General features: G+C 44.0%; 1 protein-coding gene across 1 annotated transcript; it reads right to left on the minus strand.

Annotated features, from left to right (window-relative positions):
- Positions 1 to 371: 371 nt before the first annotated feature.
- On the minus strand, positions 372 to 20,924 carry tiparp (TCDD-inducible poly(ADP-ribose) polymerase). Its single transcript, XM_030766612.1, has 6 exons — positions 20,786 to 20,924; positions 19,087 to 20,038; positions 7,824 to 8,010; positions 7,075 to 7,262; positions 4,112 to 4,414; positions 372 to 953 (listed from the first exon to the last, which is right to left on the minus strand). The coding sequence occupies exons 2-6, from the start codon at positions 20,016 to 20,018 to the stop codon at positions 506 to 508; spliced, it is 2,058 nt and encodes a 685-aa protein (XP_030622472.1). The 5' UTR covers positions 20,019 to 20,038; positions 20,786 to 20,924; the 3' UTR covers positions 372 to 505.
- Positions 20,925 to 26,599: the final 5,675 nt, after the last annotated feature.

Below are 26,599 nucleotides of genomic sequence, written 5' to 3' on the forward strand. Positions count from 1 at the left end.
CTGAGTGAGGAGACCCCCAGAGTCTACAACAGATCTCCTAACAGATAGGCCCCTCACAAATACAGAAACACTGATCCACACACACACACACATACAAACAGAAACACACAGACTGTTATTGCTGGCTAACTCCAGCAAGTGCAGCACTGAGGAGCCAAGTACATCAGGTGACTGACACACAGACACAGACACAGACACACACACACACACACACACACACAAATGTTCATACTCTCTTCTCCTAAGTACCCGACAAAGTATGAGGAGACCAGCACTGAACAGTCACACACTCATCCACTGTAACACATACACACGCACACACCAGAGAGGAGGGAACAGGTGGGTGTTTGTTTGTCACAAACAAACATATGGCCCTCTGTGACATGTTTTTTTCTTCAATTCCACTCAGCTCACTGTTCCTAGAAGACAAAGTGACCTGGCTCACACTGCAGTACTCTAGTATGGGAAAGAGCCCCGTTCCTAAAGCAGGGCGTGTGTGTGTGTCTCAGATGGTCACTGTGGTAGGCACTTCCTCATATTGAATGATGAAATATGGGTAACTTTGGTCGTCGTTGAAGATGACAAAGATTTGGGGGTCCATCCAGTTATCCACACAGGAGTCGAACAGGTCACTAGAGGGGTCGCGGGGGCTGAATGGAGGGGGTCTGCGCATGGATGGGTTGCCCACTGTAAACTTGCCCGTCAGTACCTTGGCAAGGAACATGTAGTGGATGCCCCTGGGTGATCGCTTGGAGAAGTTGTGTGAGTAGACAGCCTTGCGTGCGAAGTAGCTGCCCTGTCCGAACATGGTGGCATGCTTGCCACAAACACGTGGGTCAAAGTTATGTTTGCAGATGCCATCCACAACGTCCTGTGATGTACCGTGGAAGAGGTGGCGTTCGTTCAGAAGTCTCTCCGACTCAGACATGCGACGGCCCATATACTCTCTCTTCCTGTGAGGAAAAGACGAAGGAGAACGAGGTCAGACAGGTCAAGCACAAAAGTACAAAGACTAAAAGACAAAAGAAATACGTTTATCAGAATCTAGATGTGGAGCACTTGATTTTGGCAGTACTGTAATTTGGGGAGCACAGGTCCGGTTCTAGAGGGCCAAAATGCTGTTGGTTTTGGCACTAGGGGACAGGCCTGAACAAGACCACCTGGCCGCTAATGACATATGTGGCACAGCTGGGACTTACAATCCCATAGACTTTGTGTTCAGAGAGTAGAGGACCACTCAGAGAGTAGAGAGCCACTCAGAGGTCCAGCAACAGCCTGAACAAGAGGCGCTTTCGCACCGGAGGAACTTTTCATAGTTCTTAGAACTGTTGGACAAAGTACCCCCTTTTTGGCGTGTTCGCACCGCAGGAACTTAGAACGATTTTAGTTCTAAGAACGCCGTTTTGAGGGGCTTTTTTAGCCCCTACTCCAGGGTAGGTACTTTTGCAGCACAATAGGAACCTTGTGACGTAGGTGTACAGCCATTGGTCCAGACACAGGTATACGATGATTGCAACCGCCATTTTTAAAGATCCGTGCAAAATATAAAGTCTTAGAACGTATTTCATTTAGCTTTTGATATTCATGTCTCAAAATGTCTGGAATTGTAGGAGGGGGCACATAGTTTTTATGTTTTATTTTACCGGTATGTTATATCCCCCAACAATGACCATTTTGCAACGTCCAATGTATATTTGTACATTGAAGTGGTAGCGTACACTCCGCTTCGGTAGGTGCTTGTGTGTCCGCTTGTGTGGCTGTGATCCGCATTTTAACCTAAAATAAGAATGTGTTTATCCAGCTTACGATTTTAGGGCTGCGGCGGGGAAAAAAAAACACGATGCCGCGAGCAAGGGTCAGACACAAGCGCTATGCTAGCACCCGAAAAGTACTATGCCCATCAAGTCGTTCACTGCTACTGCGGTGGTAAATGCATAAATGCATTGGGAAATTATTTTCTCCATTGGACTGGGTCTATTGCCATACAGTTTTATTTTCGTTAATGAGAAGGCAGTTATAGGTTATCTAATGTGCAATCAATATTTCTGTCATTCAAATTCAATAAAACTCATTGCGTATACTGTAGTCTAGTTTGTCGATTTCTTTTGCCGCAGTAATGGTTCTTTTTTCCTTTTGGAGGTATTTAAAAGGTCTTAAAAGACCAGCTATCCTGGTTAGTCATAAACAACAGCTCTTAGCTGCTATACCGTCGGCCGGCTTACGTCACTTCAGCGTTCCTACTGGCGGTGCGAAAGCAAACAGAAAAAGGCCCTAGAACGAATGTAGTTCTAGGGGAAGCTCCACAGGGGGTAGTTCCTATCGAATTAGACCCTAGAACTGTTCGGTGCGAAAGCGCCTAAGGACTTGTTTCGGCCAGGTGGACACACGTGTGTGTATGTGAGTGTATTGGGTCCTAGGCCAATCGGGCATTGGTTAGTCCTTAATTAGTAGACACCAAACCTAGGAAGAACTCAGGCCAAGTTTGCATTTATAAAATGCAGAAAAACAAATCCCTCTATGTCAGGACTCAAAACCTCTACAGTTCTCTAAAAAGACATCACACACACAGAATGGAGGAGCACGTGCTAAACTACACAATGTTCTCTAACACTCAGACTCTTTCCCCCAGTTTTCCATAGAGGGAAAAAACAGAATGAGAACTTATGAGTGAGATGTTTCCTTATGGAGGCAGAGTCCCTGCTCTGCCTGAGAGCTGGAGCTTGTGTCTTGTCAGCAGACAGTAAATAGGAGGTGGTTTGACTGCGGTCAGTGGGTTGGCTGCGTAGACGAGGGGCAGTTGAGAAGAGTCATGCTGTGGGTTGGCCCAGCTGCCCTGAGCTGAACGGAGCTGAGCAAAATGTCTATTACTGCTTGCCCCAAGCACTCAGCTATGACTCGGTCTGACCACACCGCCATTGATCTCCTCTCACCCCACTGACTAGTAGCCAGAACCAACCTGTCACAGCAGCTTGGGTCTCTGCCACTCAGACTCACTCTCACACACACACACACACACACGTGTATGCACACTTGCGCGCACACACACACAGACAGGAAGTCGGGATGCGGTTAATCTAGCTGGACCTGCTGGATGATTCTGTACATTTGCCTCTGGCTTATGGTCCAGTACCACACTCTGTGCTCTCTCTCTCTCTCTCTCTCTCTTTCATTCAGCATCTTCTGCCCCTTTTTTGTGCCGTCTATGTTCATCATCCTGATTGCTTTGTCCATTTTCTCTTTTATTTGATACTCTTTGTTTTGCACATCTAATAATCATCTTTTTTCTTTCTATGTGATAGCATTTCTACAAAGAAGAAAACCCAAAAGAGCAGCTTCTCCTCTGCTTGTTCTCAAAAGCACAGAACCACACTATAACTCTGTACTGTCTCTCCTTTTCTCTTTTCTTTCATTTGCACAATAAAGATAACACACACCACATCTTTCATATTCTTGCCAATCACAGCCACACTTACAGTTCACCTTACCTTTATCAAATCGCAGCACCTCAGAACACCGTACACTGAAGGATTACAGTCTGCCATGGACCTATACACAGTGTAAAAGCTGTTTTCTGTGTCTTTGATCTGAGTGTATATGTGGTAGCGCAACGGGAGATAAAAACAAATCTAATATGATTAGTTCTCAAACAGGGACTTTCTGCGATTGTCCTGTTCCAAAACCAACCTAAATGTCTGCTGAGACTATCAGGCTTGCAAAACACATACCACAGACACAGACACAGACACAAACAGACCCACAGAGCACCTGTTTCCAGCATCATGCTGAAGCCCCACAGACAGCAGTGAGAACAAAGCCAAAGCAGCAGACAGTTGATGATCTCTCTAAACCCAGTGAGACCACATCACTAACTACGTAACAATGCCAAACCAACACTAAACCAAACCAAAACAACATTCTCTAGGCAACCACAACAGGCTGAATGACAACATCCAGAGTGCTCAGAACCAAAGTTCAAACCGAAGCATCCACTTCCATAAAATTAACAAGCATTGTGAGTTTTGGCAACACCACATAGACCAATCAAAAGGCAAACAGAGGAACCATATCTACACTGGCTAAGAACTACCCAATGATTCTGAGGTCGCCTCACCTTTGGTACTTCTCCCAAAGGAAGGGGTTCTGGACCCGGAGGATCTTTAGGATGCGGAACTTGGTCTCGGAGACGGTTTTGTGGAAGAGGCTGTAGACAGTGCGGTAGCTGCGGTCATCCCGGGACATGGGCACCTGGAGGAAATCCTGAGTGTGGTCCATGGGTAGCCAGGTCTCGGGGAAGGCTCGTGACGGCGTGGGGCTGGCAGAGGAGAGGGGTGGAGGAGGTGTGGACGTCTCCATGGTTGACAGGAAGGTCATTTCCAGTGAGGACAGGAATGCTGAGGGCAGACCGCCCAGGGTCCTGACACAGACAGACATGGAAAAGGAGAGGGTCAGAGAGCATGAGGACAACACATGACTAAGTATACACAGACACCACACACACACACAGGCACACACATACAATCATACCTAAACACAAGCATGCACGCAATCACACACACATACACAACCACATACACACACACAAACACAGACACACACACACACAGAGTAAAGCACTGCTGTACACATTGTAATTCACAAGAAACAAAGTCTTATGGAAAGGGGAAAAAACATGTTGCCAAAACTTAGCAGTTTGAAGTTAAACTCATAAAAATTCCGGATTTGAAAAGTCGCATGATTGACGGGTGAGACAGGGCTACTAGTCACTTGCTCTCAGTGTGTCTCTACAGAAGCCTGACAGGAAGGCGCAATTCATTCAGTCAGCATGACTGGCCCCTCAGTTACCTCCTCGCTTTGTTTCACTGAGCCATCTCTCTCTCTCTTCATTCCTAGAATCGCAAAGACTTACTTCCCATATGTCAGGCCTCAAGGAAGGATGAATAAAGACAGCAAAAAAATTGAGAGGGAGAGAAAGGGGAGGAAGAGAGAAAATACAGCAAAAGTGTCACAGAAAGAGATGCACAGGCAGGGATGCTGTTTGATAGACCTGTCCCTGTATGTGAGTGTATTTAGGAGTCTGTGTGTATATGTAGAGTGTGTGTGTGTGTGTATGTGTAAAGTGTCTGTGTCTATGAGTAGAGTGTTAGTGTATGTGTGGTGACTGTGTATGTGTAGAGTCTGTGTATGTCTGGTATCTGTGGTGTCTGCAGTCCATGGCCTAAGGGTTAGAAAAGCAGGCTTGTGACTGAAAGGTCATCAGTTCTATTCTCAGGACCGGCAGGAAAACATCCAAGGCTGGAGTGCCCTTGGGCAAGGCACTTGACCCCCAACCAGGGTTTCCGTTAGCTGGTAATTACCAGCTTTGAATTGGTAAAATTTATATACACATTTAAAAAAAACCAATGAATTAAAAACTTGCCGGTCAAAATGTCCAGTAATAATGCTCATACAATTAAGACGGCCCGCGTAGTTGTAAGTTGTCTGTAGGAGGAGAGAGTGACGCGGCCTTATGCGCATTGCAAGCTGCAAAGACACATTGGACGCGTGATTGGATCACCAAAATCGGATATAATGCAAGGTGTAAACAGGGCCTGTGTGTATGTATGTGTAGAGTGAGTGTGTGTATATATATATATATATGTGTGTGTGTGTGTGTGTGTGTGTGTGTGTGTGTGTGGTATTGATTTATGCTGCTCTGATCATTAGCTGTGATGGTGTGTTCAAACTGTCAGTGAGTGTGGTGACTACACTCTGAGGACAGTGTGATCCACATGAAGGAGCATCAGTCTTGCTCCTCTACTCCCTCAACAGGAGCCACATGTCAGGGAGGTGCATGTACTCTGACTTCCACCAAAGACTGGATGTTCCTCTACCCAACAGTGTGACATGCACACTGACTAACAGACATGTCAGGAACACTGCAAACAGCCCAGAGCTGAGATTCATCATACAGATGGCTGGCTACCATTTCCACTGATCCATTACTTCACTTGTCAAAATCCCTCTCCTTACAGTATGCAGTTTTCTAGCTTTGGTGTCATAGTGAGAGAGAGAGAGAGAGAGAGAGAGAGAGAGAGGGGCCCCTAACTGAAAACTATGGGGAGACAGTTCTTCCATTATCTTCATATGGGGAGAATGCTGTACATGTTGATAACTGCACATTTTTCCATCACATTCCATAGCATTGCTCAAACCAGCCTCAGGAAAAAGCTGTACTCTTTATTTCTAGATGATTCAGAAACAAAATAAATGAAAACTATGTTGGAGAGAAAACCAGACAGAGAGAGAGAGAGAGAGCGAGAGAGAGAGAGAGGCTAAAAAGAACAAAAGACTGACAGAAAGAGACACAGAAAGTGACAGGACAGAGCAGAAAAAATGTCCCCTGGACAAAACTCCTCTGCCTGCATTCCTTCTGCCAAACAGTCACGTTTTTCACAGGCCACGTCTGGTCTGGAACCATTCAGACCTCCTTTTCATTCTCTCCAATTCACTCTCTCTGTTCCTTCCCTTTACCATCTCCTTCCTCCCCCTCTGAATACTGAGCCTAATGGTCTTTAGATGGAGCCTGGTGGAGGGAAAGAGGATGATGTGCTCTAAAGGAACAGTGTGCTGTGTTTTAGCAACATGCTAGCAGAGGAACAGGGTGCTGTGTTGTAGCAGTATGCTAGCAGACGAAAAGCCCGTGTTTAAGACAAATCTCATCCCTTCACATGCTACTGGAGCCTTGAGTACCAGGAGTGAGTTTGTCTATATTTAAATTATTTTCAGTTTCTACACTTTTACCATCACATTTGATACTATGACATGTCCAATCAGTATTTGAGTGGGCTAATCGGCCAGTTGCCATGGCTACTCACTGCTACTGTGTTCCCTTTTTGTTAAGTCCTCCTACATAAGCCTCAAAATACCTCACAGACTATTATGGGATATTTTGTGATGGTTTAGGGTGTGGGTGGACAGCAGCTACTATAGTGACCAACAGTAACCAAACTTTTTTTCTTTTCCCCCAATACCTTTATCACAACACAGTGTGTCTTACACTAGGATATAAGGGCAAGCGTTGTCATGGATACTCACTGGAGGTGTGGTGTGAGCAGGATGGCCGACATGAAGAGGGGCCTTTTCTTGATTTGCCGTCGAAAACCAAAAATGGCGTTCTGCTGGAAGCCCTCTCGGATATTTAAGATGTACTGGTTCTGCAGTGTGATAAAGCGCACTTCCTTCAGACCACGCCCACTTGCCTCTTCTATTAACCTCACCACTGGCTGGTCATTGCAACAACAACAAAGAGAGAAAGACAGAGAGACAGAGTCAGAAAAAACTTTTCCCTCATATATTCATATAGCTGTACTGCTCTCTGCAGCACACACACATACAGCTGTGTTAAAGACAGACACACACACAAACACACACGCACACTCGCACTCATATACACACATACACACACACAAACACATGCATGCACAAGTACACTTAGAGAGAAAGTCTTAAGCTATTCAGTTCGATTCCGTTTTATCTGTATACTGTAGGCACCGTCAGAACACAGTTTGACAGCTTTGGAATGCTCCATTCCATTGCTACTTATAATATGTGTGTGTCTCCAGAGCTCTAAGCTACATGTCTGTAGCAGGGGAAAACATTCATTACTCTGTGCTTATGTATGTGTGCTCCAACAGACAGCTTCTTTTCTATGGGAGCACTGGCCAAACACAAGCAGAGCCTACTGCATGTGTGTCTGAGTGTATTTGTGTGTGTATGTGTGTCTGAGTGTGTGTGTATGTGTGTTAGAGTGTGTTTTTGTGTGTGTGTGTGTGTGTGTCTCTAACCTCAGAGTACTCCCTCCAGCCAAAGTTGTCTCGGCAATAGTACTTCCACACTGTCTGGCAGTTCGAAGTGTGGTTTCCATTTGAGGATGTGGCTGTGGATGCCGTAGGTGTGGACAGTCTTCGGACCAGGTCGAACTCCAGGTCACACACTTGCATGACGCTGAAGTCTAGTGTGAAGACTCGACCCCTGTGTGTATTAAGGAGAATCAGGCCATCAGTAACCCACACACAGTCCCACCCTCTCACTGCAGTGTATCATCACCATAACTGCAGTACCAGTGTACTGTCACCATCACGGCAGGACCAGTGTACTGTCACCATCACGGCAGGACCAGTGTACTGTCACTATCACAGCAGTACCAGTGTACCTTTAGCATCACAGTTGTACCAGTGTACTATCACCATCGTGGCAGCACCATTGTATCAACACCATCACTGTAGTACCAGTGTACCGTCACCATCACAGCAGTACCAGTGTACCGTCACCATCACTGTAGCACCAGTGTATCAACACTATCACTGCAGTGCCAGTGTGTCGACACCATCACTGTAGCACCAGTGTATCAACACTATCACTGCAGTGCCAGTGTGTCGACACCATCACTGTAGTACCAGTGTACCGTCAGCATCACGGCAGTACCAGTGTATCGACACCATCACTGCAGTAATAGTGTACCGACACCACCACTGCTTACAGCTCTCTGGGGAAGAAAACTCCTCTAGGAAAGAGATCAGTCATCGACCAACACATAGTGAGAGGAGTTTTTCAACAACTTCTTTAAAAAGAGTAATTTACACAGCCACTTTACAGACCTTTTCTTTATAATGGGAAGCTTAACATAGGTAAACCCGCTCTAATCTGCTGACTTTAGTCACATTCTCTATGTAGTCAGTGAAGAATCTGAAGCCTTCGTGGTCTATGGAGCGTGTGTGTGTGTGTGTGTGTGTGATGTTTAAGCCCACTTTGCTTTTTCAGGTCACTGTCAGAATGAACCAATCACACTCACTCTCACCTATAAGAGGATTCAACTCAAGGGTCAAATGTCATTTCTGGCCTCAGCCAATAAGTCCAATGACTGGACAATGCCATTCAAACATTCACTGTCACAAACACACACATAAATCTCCACTTACTGTTTTATTCATGCTGTTCTAGGTCATTGATTTGTACAAAAATGGATGAGGTGCAGAGAGAGAGAGAGACAGAGAGACAGAAAGGGAGAGAGGGGTCTTTCTATCAGGTAGTGTTAGAGAGTAATGAGACTAATTATCACTTAGAGTGACAAGGATAATATTGCAATAGTTTCTAGACACTGGAAAATTTGTAAATATGTCCCCCCCCCCCAAAGGCCTGTGGTAAAAGTTTTGAAAGTTCACAGTCACACAAAAATAAAGTATTGAGATATCATTTTGCCACATTACTCAATATGAAACAAAACCCTCAAAACGTCCTTTGTGGGCGTTGTGTTTACATCAGTACCACGATGGTATATCTGTCCTCTGGACTAACTTTTGATATTACAAACAATCCCGGAACACAGCATAACACATATAATGCCACGCAAAAATGACATTTTCCACTGGGCCATGCACCATGAGCAAATTACGCTCACTACAAAGAGTCATTATTTCAGACTAGATTTAGCTCCATTACGCTAGTGGTACAGTCTAATACCAAAAACGAAAATGGCGAGTAGAATCAGTATTTTTTAAAAAACTAAATGAAATCAGAGGTTTGAAAATCTGAGAGGAAATCTGAATTTGCAAGCGGCCAATTACGCTGAGATTTGTAAAAATAAAACTAAGAGCAATTCATCATACATATTATTTGCGACACAGATTGAATACTGATCATCCCACATGAAGAGCCAATGAACAGTCAGATAACCATACAACAGGGCCATGTCTAGGTCAGCACCTTATCCAAACCCCCTTGTAAGTGCCTGTGCAGTAGTGATGGGAATTTCAGCTCTTTTTAGTGAGCAAGGTCATTTGGCTCAGTTCAGCAATAACAGCCAGCTCTTTCAGCTCCCAAACAGCTCTTCATTTAGTACCATGCCAGGATTTTATAATTCAGCCAAATTTAGCAATGTTTTGAACTATAACTGGTATGTGTGCACATATGTCACTTAAATTATTCAATGTAACTATACCAAACCTTATAATTTCCAAAACATCATTATTTTACATTATGTTTGCTATAAAAACATTAATGTAAAAACATAAAACATTATTACACATGTGTATTGAACATTGTATTTATACTAAACGTTGTAAATTAGCATCTGGCATCTAAATGCTACTTCATTTGCAACTGTCACTCATCTTCTTTTTTTGCTGTTCGCGCATTCCTGTCATCTCTGTGCTCTGTGCCCCCCGCCCCTTCACCTGATGGTATGATCCTTGCCTGCCATCACACGTGATTGTTGGTCGCATGACATGCAAATCAACACAACATTCAGCCAGTGCATGGTGATCCCGTGGCCGAGCAGCGTGGCGAAAAGGTCATCCTGTTATTCTGTCTTGTATTAATAACAAAAAAAAAGAGAAAGAAAAAAAGAAATCGGCTCTTTTACGTGAACGATGAGAGCCGACTCGTTCTCGACCGACACGCCACTACTGTGCAGAACAGATCGGGCAGCTGGGATGGATCGGGCACTTATACCTGTACCGGCATGGATCGGACACTTAGGCCCTGTTTACACCTTGCATTAAGATCCGATTTTGGTGATCTGATCACAAGTGGACAGCTTTAAGAATGTCAGTTTACACCTGGCTTTAGATAAGCACGTAAATCATTTCAAACAACACGTTACCCCTCTCATTGAATGTCAGTTTTTTTCTTTTTTGACTGGAGATAGTGCTTATGACATTTGAGATGTCAGACATTTCTGGTGAACACTGATCGCGGTTTTGGAACATTAAGGCACATTAAGCTGTTTTCTTATAATGCGCGTCAATGTAGATGAAAATGCTTAACATGAGATAACGACCATACTCCTAGGATTTCGATTTTGATTTTTTGACAGGAGGAGGCGTTTCTGAAAAGAGATGTCCGAGAGAAATTTGGTGATCATTGATCACAGTTTTGGAACATTAAGCCACGTTTTCACGTTAAACGTTGTTTTGAATCGGCGGGAGGCATCAATACACTTCTCGTCTGTCAGAAATTAAAAGAAGAAGAAGAAGAAGAAAAAGAAGAAGAAGAAGAAGAAATCAAAACAATATCTATTTTGCCTGTAGTTGTTATTGTTGTTGTTGTTGTTGCCTGTTGTCACAAATTAATATGACGCCGTTGCCGAGCGAATGTGTACATAGGTGGATGAGTTCATACTTCCGCATAAGCAGAGGACATCAGTTGAGTAGGCGGTCGTTCAATGTGGTCGAGTTCGCATTCACGTTTACACTGCGATAAGAATGTGGTCATATGCGGTCCAGACTACCTCTGAATGTGGTCTGAGTGATCGGATCTCGATGCAACCTCAATGCGCATTGGATGCGTTTACACCTGTGCTTTTGAGCTGTCCACTTGTGATCGGATCACCAAAATCGGATTCTGATGCAAGGTGTAAACAGGGCCATATGACGCCTCCTTTACACAGCTGGATTCGGGGTCAATCAGCTGACTGCCTGGTCTTTTCCTGGACCGAGTAACAAACATCAACTGTTGCACGCCAAGACAGAGAACACTTTGGGTAAAGCAAAATGCCCAATTCACTAGCTAAGCAAGCCAAAACTAAAAGAAAAAAATTAGAACTGTTCACTGAACCACCAAACAAACGCTGACAGACGTTCTCTGCGCTGCTGTGGTGTTAAGCAGGGACACATACTCTAACATCGCCTGGGTGAACAAGTTAAAGCAAGGGGTCTGAACAACACGGAGAAGCACTAAAATCTGCTGGAGGGAACAAAATTAACAGCCAGTTGGGAAAACAAACCACACCACAGACAATAACCCATGACTCCATAACTTTGGGACATCATATAACAACCTGATCATTTGAGGGTTTTTTTCCAAAAGCAATTCTTACTCAGCAACGATTCAGTCTCTTCGAGTAAATGTGAAGCTAGAAGCTAAATACCATTTAGTCGGATGTGAAAACTTTGTTGCATAAACAGTAATACAATAACTCAGACCAAAACGAGAACAGAGAGCGAGAGAGACAAAGATATTTGCAAATGTAATGGGCTGATTATCAACTGCCAAAATGAAGACCAAAACCAGAAGTGAGACTACCACCCAAGACTTAAAGAAATCATATCAGTCACATCTTGTCCGTAAAGGGAATAAAATCTGATCTTAGAAAATGACACATACAACAAAGAATAAGTAGACAAGCTTCTACATCTGTGTGCATGTGTGTGTGTGTGTGTGTGTGTGTGTGAGAGAGAGAGAGAGACAAAATCAGAGACAAAATCTTTGTGCTTCACTGCAGACCTACAGAATAAAGAGCAAAGAACCAACAAGTAAGCAAATCCACACACACACACACACACACACACACACTGCTACTTCAGAAAATTCACAACATCCAAATATTAGGATCTGTGTACCAAACCAGTTCAGTCCCAAGAAACCTCCCTAAAATCCCCCTAAAATCCTGGACTAGCTCTGCCCCTGCTTTTCAAAACACGCAGACACACACTGTCCCCTGACTGGAACACACTGGACCACTGCTCAGAATGTCCAGGACACTCTGTGTCTGACTCAGTCCAGGGCAGGGAAAAGGCACACACTGGACCAAACCTCAGAAACACATCCAAACGACACTGTGTGCGTGCGTGTGTGTGTTGGGGGAGGGGGGAGGACAGAGTGACTCACACCTGCCTACAAGCAAGAACTGTTCACGGAACTGGACATGATTTTGAGGACACAGGAAACTAAATAACTCAATTTATTTTGAGAAAAGTACATTCAATTCAGAGGTGTTACCTTCCAAAATAAACCTATAAATAAAATGAAATACATTTAACTCAGTATGTCTAGATTGCTTTTACTCAACAATTTGGTTAGTACATCAAAAGTTTTCAAAGTTTACAAGGACACAACTTCTTGCAATAAAAATTGTGTTTATGTTACTTTTTCAATTTGCGTTTTAGAAGTTGAGCTGTGTGAACTCTATTCAAATGTTTGCGAAAGTCTCTTCTCTGTCTTCGCTCAACCATTTCAAGTAAAACTATGTTCAGTGTCTAACTCCCCCAAAAGCAGAATTCCACTGAATTCAGCTTAATGTCATGTGTTTCTAGTCTCAGTATTTAAGTTAATTTCTGTTCCCTTGATGTTTTCTTCTAATTCCAGTTCCTGTGTAAGGGCCACCCAGTGAAAACAGTGAATCAGTGTTTTGAAAAGCCAGTGAGATGATTCTGTACCTTTTCAGGATGACATGCACGGATGGCTCCAGGCTCATGCTGGTCTGTCAGACCAAACCAGTGCTCTGATACAAGAGCACAGCTCAGGGCACATTAGCCCAAACACAAGCAAAGCAGGCTGCACCCCAGCACCAGGGGAGAGGAGGCAATCACCTCACCAGGCCATGCAACCAACACAGCAGTGCCAGTGCTCTGTGTCTGTGTATGAACCTTTGAGCTAAAGATAAACATTACTTATGATATGGAAAAAATTTCTTGGAAACTATCACACAGGCACAATCCACACACATGCATACAACACATAAAATGTCTCAGAAAACAGTAAAGAGAAGTGAAACTCTCTTGGTCTGTATCTAATTTCCTTTCACAAAAAAGCCACGTCATGAGTTTCACAACTCAAATCATTCCCTGGTCAAAAGCTGCCCAGTCACTGTTCTCACTGCTGAAAACTGATGAGTTACGCTAGGCCACTCCAAACCCTCCCTCCCAACACACACACACACACACACACACACACACACACACACACACACACACACTCCAGACCCCTTCTCCCAACACACACACACACACACACACACACACACACACACACACACACACACACACACTCCAGACCCCTTCTCCCAACACACACACACACACACACGCACACTCCAAACCCTCCCTCCCAACGCACACACACACACACACACACACTCCAGACCCCTTCTCCCACCACACACACACACACACACAAAACACAAACAGTCCAAACCTCTTCTCCCAATACACACACACACACACACACTCCACAACCCCTCTTCCCAACACACACACCCCCAAACCCCTTCTCCCAACACACACACACACTCCAAACCTTTCATCCCAACACACTCACACACGCACTCACACACACACACACACACACACACACACACACACACACACACACACACACTCCAGACCTTTCCTCCCAACACACACACACACACACACACACATACACACACACACACACACACAAACTCCAAACTCTTCCTCCCAACACACACACACACACAAACACACACGCACACACAAAAAGTCCAAAGCCCCTCTCCCAACACACACACACACACACACACACACACACACAGTACGCCTGATCTAAAGAACCAAAACTAGAGTGAAGTGTTACTATTTCCTCTGTTTGTGCTTGCATCAGAAGCACCAGAGAAGAGATAAATGTGTTAGGCTATGTTCCTTGAGTTCCACAAAACATAGGAAGGAGACAATAAAAAACGGAAGGATAAGAACAGAGAGAGAGAGAGAGAGAGAGAGAGAGAGAGGGAGGGAGAGAGATTGCACTCTTTAACAAAGTGAGAGAATAGAGAGAGTGCACTGTGAAATGGTTTAAGAGGTTCTGTGCTCAGGAGGAAGAGTGTGTTCTCGTCTGCCATTTTGGCCTCTCTCTCTCTTGCTCCATTTCTCTGTGTGCTCACTTGCTCACCCTGTCCTGAAGACTCTCTGTTTCGCATTCAGCACAAAAACTGAGAGAGAACAGGGATAGCTGAAAAGCGGATGGGACTCTGGTTTGGTGAACACACGGTGTGTGTGTGTGTGTGTGTGTGTGTTTGGAGAGTACTAAGGACAACACTGTGGTAACATTAAAATAACAAAAATCAGGCATTGAAGAGTAAACTCAGTTCTCTCTCTGTGTCATTTTCCCTCCTCATCTGCCTTTTCTTTTCTTTTCTTTTCTTTTCTATTCTATATCTCTCACACACTTAATCTATATCACAAAAGTTACGTTTATTACACACACAACTCCGAGGCCTAGATGAATGCTTCTAAAAAAAGGAACATTTTATTTGTTAAATTACAAAGCAAACCCCATTCTCTTGCTGTCAGTCATAGCTTTAAGACAGGTCTCTTCTGCCTGTCACACACAGACACACACACCCCTCACTGAAAGGAGAGGAGAGGAGGAGAGTGTGTATCAGAGTACTGATAACTGATCTGTGGGAGAGAGAACCAGAAAAAGAGTGAAAAGGCCTTGTACAGTACTGTCACGTGGGAACAACCTATCAGAACTCTGCTCACACTCAGCCAGCTAAGGCCACAACCACCAATCACACAGCTCCCTCTCCATTGCCACGGTTACCGTGACCTGTCACCGCCTGCTCATGACTTGGTGGTATCAGGTGCTGAGATCAGTTGTGTCTCATAGCTCACACACACACACACACACACACACACACACACACACACCTAAAAGGTATAGGATTAGCAGCACACAAAAGGGTTGTATGAACACTGAGAGGGAGAGTGAGAGAGGGGGAAAGAGAGAGAGGGAGACAGAAAGAGAGAAGTAAGAGCAGAGTCAGACATTCTCCTACACTGTAATAAATCCAGTGCAATGAGAATGAAACATGACGTGGAGCTCAGAGGCGGTGTCCCTTCATTTTATAACAGAGAGAAATGGGCAGATCAGTTTGGAGGGGGGTGAGCTGTGGGTGACATGTCCAAAATCACCAGAACCTCAGGCAGGGCTGGAGAGCCTGTGCATACTATAATAAGACCTATAAAACTGTACGACCTTTACATTCCACAGGCTTGTCTTTACAGACCCCCTAACCTTTCAGAGACTTCACTGAAATGATCAACATGGTGTAGACAGAGTTAGTGAGTGCACATGTGTGTGTGTGTGTGTGTAAGCATGTGCATGTGAGCGCGCGTGTGCGTATGTGTGTGCAGCAGTGTGTACATGGCCAAAAGGATGTATTAAGTAGCATATTGACACACTGATGAATGCGGTCATTCAATATTTGTGATTTACTTATATCATTTATTGTACTCAAATATGTTATTTATGGTATTTGTTTATGCCATTTATTTATCATTAGTGATTTAACATTTACACTATGTGTAAATGCATATAAACAGACACAGTGAGTAATATTTTTGTAGTTTCAGTTTTGATTTGGGTTTATTTTTGTACTAGTGGTTACTGGGTGGTAGGTGAGGTTTTTGGAGCTCTTTGAATCCTTAACTCCACAGATGAAGCAGACCTGTTTGGACTCAGTTTGACCTGAGCTGACCCGGGTCCAGTGATCTTAGGCCGGGTTGGTTCTGCTTTTCTCCATTCCAAAGCACAGCCTGTACAACTGCACTGTATCATTTTATAGTGAAATACTGCACAGCCTTTACAACGGCACTGTATTATTGTATAGAGACATACTGCAGTTTCTTGTCATTTTGGTCCTTTCCAGTAGTATGGGTATTTCTTCCCTTTCATGTATGAGACAGACGCGGCGCATAGCTGCGACTCATACCCAAGGACACTGGGACTAACTGGTCTCCCTTCTCAATTCCCAAAGACACACACACGCACACACATTCAAACATATACACACTACATACACACACACGCACATACACACACTGTTGAAAAGCTTTTCTGAGCTAGCTGCAATTTGTCTAATTCAAGTGAGAGACAGAGTGAGAGCAAGAGAGAACGATCATATTTCTACTGTCTACTGCCCTTCAATAATTATTATTATTATCATCACAAAGCCAGCCCTAAGTTCTTCACTCTCTCTCTCTCTCTCTCTCATTCTCTCTATTTCTCTCTCTCTCTCACACACACACACACAGACACACAAATACAGACACGCACGGTACATGACCCACTGGCCCACTACATTTAAGAATCAGATTTATAAATAATAGTTATTATTTTCGTCATTCTTTTTTGTTGTTTGTTTTCTTCTCTTCCTCTTCAGGAGAGTTAAAGGATTAAAACTCTCTCTCTCTTCAATGCTTTTTCCCTGTCTCTCTTTTCTCTTTTTGGTGCTGGACTATTTGAAGACTATTTGAGGAGGGAGGACTCTCAAAAAACACACACACACACACACAGAGCAGAGAGAGAGAGAGCAGAGAAGTTCCAGAGACTGGGGGAGCATATATTGTGTGGCACACTTCCAGAAACTGAGGGAGAGTGAATGGTTGAAGTCCCCTCAATAAATTGACACAGACAAAAAGAGAGAGAAATTCAGCTATTTGGGGTAAGGATGAGAGAGTTAAACACTGAGAGAATAACTGACAAAGGAAAGAGAGAGGAAATAACACTGGTTCAAAGGTCAAGGTCAGCCTGAGGCCACACACGCACACACAGAAAGAGAGACAGAGAGAGAAAGGGAGAGAGATACAGAGAGAGAGGGAAATAAGGGGAACATGAAGAGTTAAAACAGACAGTGAGTAATGAGAAGGCAAAGAGACCTCACCCAAGTGAATCATTTTATGGTCTGTCTGACACATTATCGCCTCTCTCTCTCTCTTTCATACACACACACACACACACACACACACACACACATTCCCACACCTTGATTTCAGGTCATTGTGCCCTTGTACACCTCAGAGTCTACATGTCAGTTAGTCCTCATTCATTCACTACTGTTCCCACGCACGCCAAACCACAGGTCCAAAGGTCGCTGTGTTCATATAACAGTTTATTTTTAAAAAAAAATGCTAATGACGTGCAGAGTGAAAACTTAGGCTATGCAGAAACAGCTTGACACCCCTACCCACATCAATGCCCACTCCAAATATACCAGCAGCTAATTAAACGCTGCCGCTCCAGTCACACCAGATGTGTTTGCATGTCAACCGCCTTTATCTGCTGCGTGGTCATCATGGACACCAGAGAGTGTGTGTGGTGATGAGGAGGTAAAGACAATATCTACTCTGAGTGAGTTGAGTGTGTGTGTGTGTATGTGTGCTACAGACTGCACATGTAAATTAGTAGTAATTAGTAGTAAAGCAAGGTAAGTTTCAACATTGCAGCTGAAATACTGTGTGGACAACTTCCATGGCACAGGGCTAGATTAAAAGGGTGTGTTTGTGAATATGTAACTACTGTGTTATATCCCTATTTAGTCCTTCAAGAAAGAATAAATAAATACATACATGCATATCTTAGGAATAAATACTTGCCATAAGTTTCTTGAAAATCACACTGGTTTCAAGGTTTTATTTTTGGTGTGTTCTCTTTCATATTTCAGTTCCAAACGTACACTTAAGTAGGCTATGTCTCTCTGGTGCGTGAGGTGGCTGATCTGGTGTGGAGTTTGTGGGAGGTTTGTTGGGTAAGCACACTGCCTGGAGTCTGCTGAGTCAGAGTGAACTACTGGTCCTTTAAAGGGGAAACAACATCAAGTGTTTGATCCAAACCTGCTCCGTTTCAAGAAAGTTCTTCCCAAGACAGGCCCAGCTTGGCATCACATTCTCACTGTCTCTGAATGTGTGTGCATGCGTGCGTGTGTGTGTGTACGTGTGTGCGGTTAAGTGAATGGGTTGCACGCTCCCTACCTTCCTCTACTATCCCAAAATTTGCATAAGCTTTCAGAGCAGGGGTGTGTGAAAGCATGAAAATGTCTGTGTGTCTCTCGTTCATCCGCGTGCCTGCAAGATGCAGTGCGTGTGAGCGTCTGTTTGCACAGGCTGTGCGTGAGAGCGTGTGTACGCCAGCCACAGTGTGTGTGCCTGCGTGTATGTAAGACTACAAACGGGTCATGCAAGTTCACAGAGAACAGCTTGCCGGCAGTGCACTTCCCCACAGCAGAGTGAACCCACAGCTAAGCCAAACCACTTAACTCACGACACACTCCGAGATAGGAGGACACTCAAACTTCCCGTCAGTTTAACGTCCACTTAACCACTTTACCAGATCACAAAGCACTTAGACTTCTCAAAATATACAGTCTAAACACTATACTTCTCTCATTCGCTAACTTGTACAAAGAAATGAATCTCATAACTGCTCGGCAGCCCTTTCAGAGGAATAACCAATCTGTTTTCAGTTTCATTTTTTTTTTACTTCCCAGCACCAAACAGCAATACACGCTAAATGAATAGAAGAGAAACTTACATGAATTTAAGCCTGACTTGCTCATTGTCCGGATTGCAATAGAGCCGTTCCAGTTGTTCCTGTGAGTCATCCGATATACTTTGCCAAATCTGTGTGTCTACCCTACGGATTTGCCAGTGATATGGTAACACAGTGTGGTGCTGCGCACAGTCACTGCCGTATTCGCAGACGCCCTGGAGAAAATCCACGCAGATCGATATCCCGTCGCCTTGATGTGTGTGATACTGTAGCTGAGTGAGGAGTTCAAACACTAGATTCAAAGATGCCTCTTCGCTTTTATCCTGAAAGATCTCGCCCTGGCGCGAGTGGTCTTTTATAGAAAGGCAATTTGCTCCCAGTAAGCTCTCAGAAGTGTAGATGTCACTCATCTTATCCCCCTCGCATGTGGAAGCGACCAGGGTGGGCGCCGCCACGTCGCGCCCCTGGGGCTGGAAACTGTGCTCATTAGCGTCCATTGTCACCCGCTGAATATTCGTCACCTTCTGCTCATTCTCAACCAGCTCCACAGCTTGTTCGGCCGTCTCAGTTGCAGCTTCGCCTGCAATCAGCCCCGACACTGCGCCTTCGTCTTTCAGGCACACCTGGCCGATCCGGGGCTGTTTCTCCACGGCAGCAGTACATAAGTTTCTCTGGTGGCTCTCTTGTGTTTGTTCCCTTCTGGGGATAAACACATCGTCTCCGGCTACAAGTGCGTCTGTGTTCAATAACGTGGTCAAAATAGGATCCTTCAGTGCTCGCAAACACTTAGCGTCCAGTTTTCTCTGTGCATGCTTCTTTTTAAGATAGGGTTTCACTAACCGTATCTTGTCGAGTGCTATTGTTTGTTCCGGATACTCTCCATTTCCCATGGCTAAGCTCAACACAGGATCATCTAGAACTTTGTCGTCAGTAGTTCCAGTTGGCTTCTGAATTATATGCAAACTTTGCTCCATGGCCAAGGCCGAACTAAAACCTAATCGAAAGAATGAGAAGAAGAAGAGGGTTGAATATCGAGGAGAACACCTTGTATTACTCATTGTATTACACAAGAAACGAAAGCGTCACGTGTTCCAAAATTGCTTACTTTTTAGTCACCCTTTGACACAAATTCATAACCTGTGATGTTGCTGTTACGCTTGACCACACCGCAGGACACTGTCTTTGTCATGAGAACGTAAGGAGGGAAATATAAGTGGTGCCTCTGTTGGAACAGAGAGCCAATACACCTAATTCAAGAAAGATTAAAAAGAAGCCAAACGAAAAGCAACAGGATGATTTGGAAATCGTCTGGGTTCTCTGTGCTTTTTATTTCACGGCATGATGTGATTAAGGTATTCCCTGTGGCACAATGATTGCGAAGCATTTCTACGGAGCATTTTGATGACTGCAGTACGACACTCTGGGTTCGAAGCGTACGTGCCAGTTACAAATCGCTGCTCGAGCAACTTTGCACGTACAGCCCCTGTTAAAGCTATCTTGGCTGTACGATCGCACGGGCCACTGCGGTGTCTAACAAAGAGACTTTTAACAATTAATTCTTACACATCTAGAGGAAACGGAAGACAGTGAGCGATTAAAATCGTATTCTGTTAACCATTACTGATTTACTCCTGATCGGATTAACGATCTGAAAATATTTGACAGATTCTCTTACTGCTGAGCTTCCGCTCCTGCTTTCATTAAAAAGCTTGACACTTAAAGTTCACTGTAGAGATCATACCAGTAGGTTTACAACCGCCCTCCTTTTCTCCGTGTTTGTCCCGACACTGATCATCGATCGTTGGTATAGGACGTCCCGGAGAAAACGGCGCTCTCTTCTACAGGACTAGGGAATGCGTGACAAAGCTCTCATCCACAGAGAGAAGCTCTTTCAGCTCCTGTTGTGGGACCGGCTAGCAGCTGTTGCAGAATACTGAGTGTGCTAGAGCTCTCTCTCTCTCTCTCGCCCACTCATGACGCTACGGCTCCAGTAAAGAGGCGGGCCTTGGAATCTGATAGGAGAGAGGAGACCAGAAAAAAACAGGAAGTTGTTGGATGTCGTCGACACCATTATATGCCGCACTGAGCTACTCACGCCAATGGTTTATCACTCCGAGGGATCATCAGGTGTCGTAAAAAAAACGACTGATTCAGTGTGGTGCAGATTCGAGCGAGTTAGTTTGCATAGCCAGGTCTTCGTAAGCACTTTACAGTAAAAGAAACCGGAGGAGCTGGTGGGGTATAACCTTAAGAGCTAGATGCGTCACGACAAAGCCATTTCAGTAACTGACGCAGCTTATTGTTATCAGCGGACAACAACTCCACCTGATTGGTGTCGGTTTACGTTATGTGCAGTCCTTAATAATTAATATAGTGGAGGAGAAACAATTCCGTGCATGTCCTTAGCTCTCAAAATATGTCCACGAGTTCTCTTGCTAGTTTCTGGTAAGCAGAAACAAAACGGGGCCAAAGGTTATGCGCCGCTCTGACGATGTGATGCGTGCGAACGCTTTAGTATACAAGCCTTGTTTACACCGCAGGCCACGCCACCATTTGACCGATTATACAGAGATCGGTGTCACACATCGGTTCAAACTAATATACATATCATAAATTGTATCGGACTCACGTGCGATGATGTAACCAAATCCGCAAATATAAATCGTGGAATTATAACTGCCACACAGCGAGGAAAGCTGACGTGAATGCATAATTGCTGGTTAGCACATCTATGCGGCTTAAACATTCCAGTCCGACCGAAGTACGTAACGTCCTATTGTCGTGTTGGGACCTGCTAGTGCGAATTCTTCTCGGGATTCTCTAAAGCAGTCCGATGACGTCTGTTCACGTCTCTCTCCGAGAGCTCTCAGCCCTGTGTCAGTTAACTGTAACGCTTATGCAGGAACAGACAAATATTCTCCCTATATTTTGATGAAAAGTATAGTTTATCTTGTGATATTTTATGTGAAGCTACTATGAAATTATATAAACTAAAGTACTCATGTGATCATATAATTTTATTTCCTACAATTAGCTTATATTTAAGTGTTTCGTTTAGGAAAGGCAAATAAGTAAAGTCTTTCTTTACCTAGAAATGAACAGGTCCTGTGTGAACAGCAGTGGCTTGCAAGTGTTGCTGATAGCATTGCAAACCACCCATCACACAAACAGGGTCAGTTAATCTTCAATAGAAGGTCACACACATGCAGATCCAAGATGGCTGTGAGGGCACATTTACATACAGTGACAAGCCTGCAGGGATTCCTGTGAACTTATAATCACTCACAAACAAGTATCTGTGGAGAGAGATATCTGAGGGTCCCTCAGTGGGTGCAGGGGCTGCTTTTGGTTGTACCCATGCACCCAAAGAACACAGGAAACAGGGAACAATGCTCCCCAGCTTTCATCCTGGAGCTCCCCTGTTTTCATCTCTTTGCCCCTTCACCACCACCACCCCCCAGCCCCAACTGTCACTCATGCCCCCAGCTCCACTCCCTCTCATCTACACATGACCAGGGTGCCCAGGATACTCTCACAATGGGCTGATCAAAGCTACAGCTCCTGTTGGCAGCATTCAGGAAAAAGATTGAGTAAACATGGAGGACAAAAGGTCACACCAAAATCTTCAAAGCCAAAGCTATCTTTCCATTTTTACCCTTAGAACAACCTAACACCCCCCCCCCCCCCCCCCCCCCAAGCCATAAGATTATGTCCTTAAATATGTGAGTTATGGAACAGTCCATTTCTGTGATCGTGAAACAAGATGAAAAAGAACTGGAACTGTCGGTCTAATTTGAATGACAACATTTTTACCCGCTATTCTCCAGAGGCATGAGAGCAGTCAAGCAGGGAAGAAAAGGGATTTTTGAAGAAAAGGAGAGGTGAGTGTGGAGGGAAGGGTGGACAGGAGCCAACATGTAGCAGTTAATGACGAGAGAGAGAGAGAGAGAGAGCAGGAATTTTAATGACCCCACTTAAACCCGTCAGGCAAGTTTATGGTCCCTCACAAATGCCACAGATACCAAAGACAGGAGTGAAAGAGCGAGGAGGTGAAGAGGGAAGGAAAAGAGGAGTTTAAGTGGCCTTCACCAGTCTTTTAAAGAAATAAGAGCAAACTCTCAGCTATACTCATTCAAGAAATGAAAGTGAAATCACTTGACTGTGCATTGCCTGAGTACCTGACAGCCAAATGATCACCTCTTTACACGACTATGAGGCTGATAACACAAGCAGTAGATTTCACAAACACAGTTTTTAAAAAGGGAAAAGGAGAAAAATGCAGTCTGGAGTACACGTGTGTTTGCATATCTCAGGCAGGGTGGGTCATTTACATCTCTCTGAGGTCTGCTGTAGGGCAGAGAAGACCAGCTTCTGTCCAACTTTCATTTCTTTCTTTCTTTTTTTTTTGCTTGGGAACTGCCACCATGCTTCAGTTTTCATTTCTCTGTGTGGACAACACAGTGTTTTCCTGTCCTATTACACAATCTGACTTTCCTTTCTCTCTTCTCTCATGGTTTCAGTAGCAGAGTGTGCAGGTTCCTTGGTTGCCTTTCTGTGCTATGCTTCTGTTTCTGATGAAGGTGTGTGAGTGTTTATGTGTGTGTGTGTGTGTGTGACAGAGAGAGCCTCTCCCTTTACCTTCTCATGATTAGTACTGTGAGGACTATGCAGCTGTGAGGTTCCTTTACTTGGTGATCTCTCAAGAATGTTGCCCCCCCCCCCCTCCCACGCACACATCCCAGCTTATTGAGAAACACAAAACATGCATACTTACTGTGACACTCTGAACACACAAATAGATACACATTGATACAGAAGCCAGTTTGCCCACTCCGAGTCTCCTCTGTGAGAGCACAGTGGCAGTGTGACAGCATCTGCATGGTAATTTAACACTTTTCCCATCGTCACAACAACTTTACAAAGCGGGTGGGAGGACACATTTCTCACAACTTTCACTCCAGACAAAGTCTCTTTCTCCTCAGAGACCAGCTCTCTGGCTACCTGTCTGTGCTGTCACAGAACTGACCACAAAGAAGAGACACTGAGGCAGTCAGGGGGATTTTGGACTGTATTTCTTTATGATAAGATTAAAATGTTCTCCTTTGCATTTTTTTTCCATGTTCATCCACCTCTTCATCCCTCCACTGAGACAGGATCACTGTCTGCTTCGGGTAGGCCTGTTTTTTCTCACCCTCACCTTCGCCAATACCTGGGGGAGTGTAAGGCCCTGTTTACACCTTGCATTAAGATCTGATTTTGGTGATCCGATCACAAGTGGACAGCTCTAAGTACGTCCGTTTACACCTGGTTTTAGAATCTGTGTCTCGAGCGACCACCTGAGATCCGATCTCACTTCCCCGCTCTATATGCAAATAAGCACATAAATCATTTCAAACAACAGGTTACACCTTTCATTGAATTTCAGTTTTGCTTTTTTGATTGGAGATAGTGCTTATGACATTTGAGATGTCAGACATATTTGATGATCACTGATCGCTGTTTTGGGACATTAAGCTGTTTTCTTATAATGGGCGTCAATGGAGATGAACACGCTTAACGTGAAATAACGACCATACTCCTAGGATTTCGATTTTGATTTTTTGACAGGAGGAGGCGTTTCTGAAAAGAGATGTCCGAGAGAAATTCGGTGATCAGTGATCAGTTTTGGAACATTAAGCCACGTTAAGCTTTTTCACGTTAAATGTTGTTTTTAATCGGCGGGAAGCATCAATGCACTTCCCATGCCTAGTCTGTTGAAAATTAAAAGCTGAAGAAGAAGAAGAAAAAGAAGAAGAAATCAAAACAATATCCATTTTGCCTGTTGTCGCAATTAAATATGACGCCGTTGCTGAGCGAATGTGTACATAGGCGGATGAGTTCATACTTCCATACTGTCAGTTGAGTAGGCGGTTGTTCAATGTGTTCGAGTTCGCATTCGCGTTTACACTGTGATAAGAATGTGGTCTGGTCAATGCGCATTGGATGCGTTTACACCTGAACTTTTGAGCTGTCCACTTGTGATCGGATCACCAAAATCGGATCTTAATGCAAGGTGTGAACAGGGCCTAAGACAGATGACAGTAAAGCTACAAAGGAGTGAGCGAAAGATAGATTACAAGAAGAGAGATGATAGTGTTTCCACAGACAGCAGAGAGTTATTGTGCGGAAAAACACTATGGATTTACTGATCTATGACCTTCCCACATTTCCTGGATCAAAAGCAGGCAGACGTGTAGTGGGGAAAAATAAATAAATTTTGGGGGAATGACTGTTTTATCCCTGCACCAGTAGTTAGTGTTGTGTTAGTGCTGACACAAACATTGCCAGGTCAAACTTCTTAGTGTTTGTATCCTGTCTGTCATGCTACACATTCTCTTGGCAATGAGCGGTACATCACTGAGGAGTGCCTGTTCTCCTTTCCTTAGGTCACAACACAAATGTGCCTGTTATGTAACAGGAACGTCCACAGTGCTTATGTTGAACTTTTGAGCAGCATTTTAAAGTTTGAACATAACTGAAACAGAAACAGATCTTTTAATTTACCATATCAGCCCATAAACAGAAACCCCAAAACAGAGCCAATCTTGCCATCTGCTGGTAGGCGTGCTCAATGATAAGTCTTATAACTCAAGAGTTGACCTGCATACCTTGTTTACATCAAACAAGTATAATTTTCACCAACCTTGCCTACAAATTGTTGTATTAAAAAGAGAACCAACAATGACAGAAATGATAAACTACATAACATAAATGTTAATTAGTATAATACAGCGGTTGCGCGAGTACACAATTGTACAACTCGTTTCCTGAAAAACTTGAGTACTTGGTGTGGGGGGATGCTGCTGCATCAATTAAGACTATGCAACAATAATGCGGTTGGTCTCAGCGCATAGGGCAAAGCATAAAATTAACGATATGACATGAAGATAACACTTGGTCTTACCTTACGCAATGGTGAAGTATGGATGATACTGATGATATTTTAACATTATTGTTACCAGCATTCTACGGTAGCCCAAAATAGAAAGCTCAGTCAACAAAGCATGTTGTGCACACTATAGTGGGTCAAACCCGGGTAAAATTGAAAACGCACAATTATTTCTCTGTTAAATGCTCTTATTGTCTTTAGATATAGCGGATGTTTTTTTGCTTGGTCATCATTAGTAAGCCTAACCGACTTAAAAAATGAAATTAGTAATATTTGCTTGCATCTGTCTTTTAACAACATTCATTTGTTTAGCTGCGTTAGTAGCCTAGTTTATTACGTGAAAGATTCAATGTTAGAGCCATCCTTGAGAAGTCTGTCCACAACTCACAAATGTTGCACGTTTATTTCATCACAATAACAGTTGGGAAAGAAAATTTGGCAAGTGAAATACAACAATTAAGCAAAAAAACAATCAATACACCCATTTATGCTGTCGCCATCGTTCCTCTTGTTTACCAAGGGCTCTCACTTGAAACTGAGTGGATGCGAGATCTAGCATCACGCAATTAGCGAGTACTCAACGATAATGTAGAAACTCGAGAATTGATGTAACTGCTCGAGTACTCG

This window comes from Chanos chanos, chromosome 2, assembly GCF_902362185.1.
Source record: "Chanos chanos chromosome 2, fChaCha1.1, whole genome shotgun sequence".
NCBI classification, from domain to species: Eukaryota; Metazoa; Chordata; class Actinopteri; order Gonorynchiformes; family Chanidae; genus Chanos; species Chanos chanos.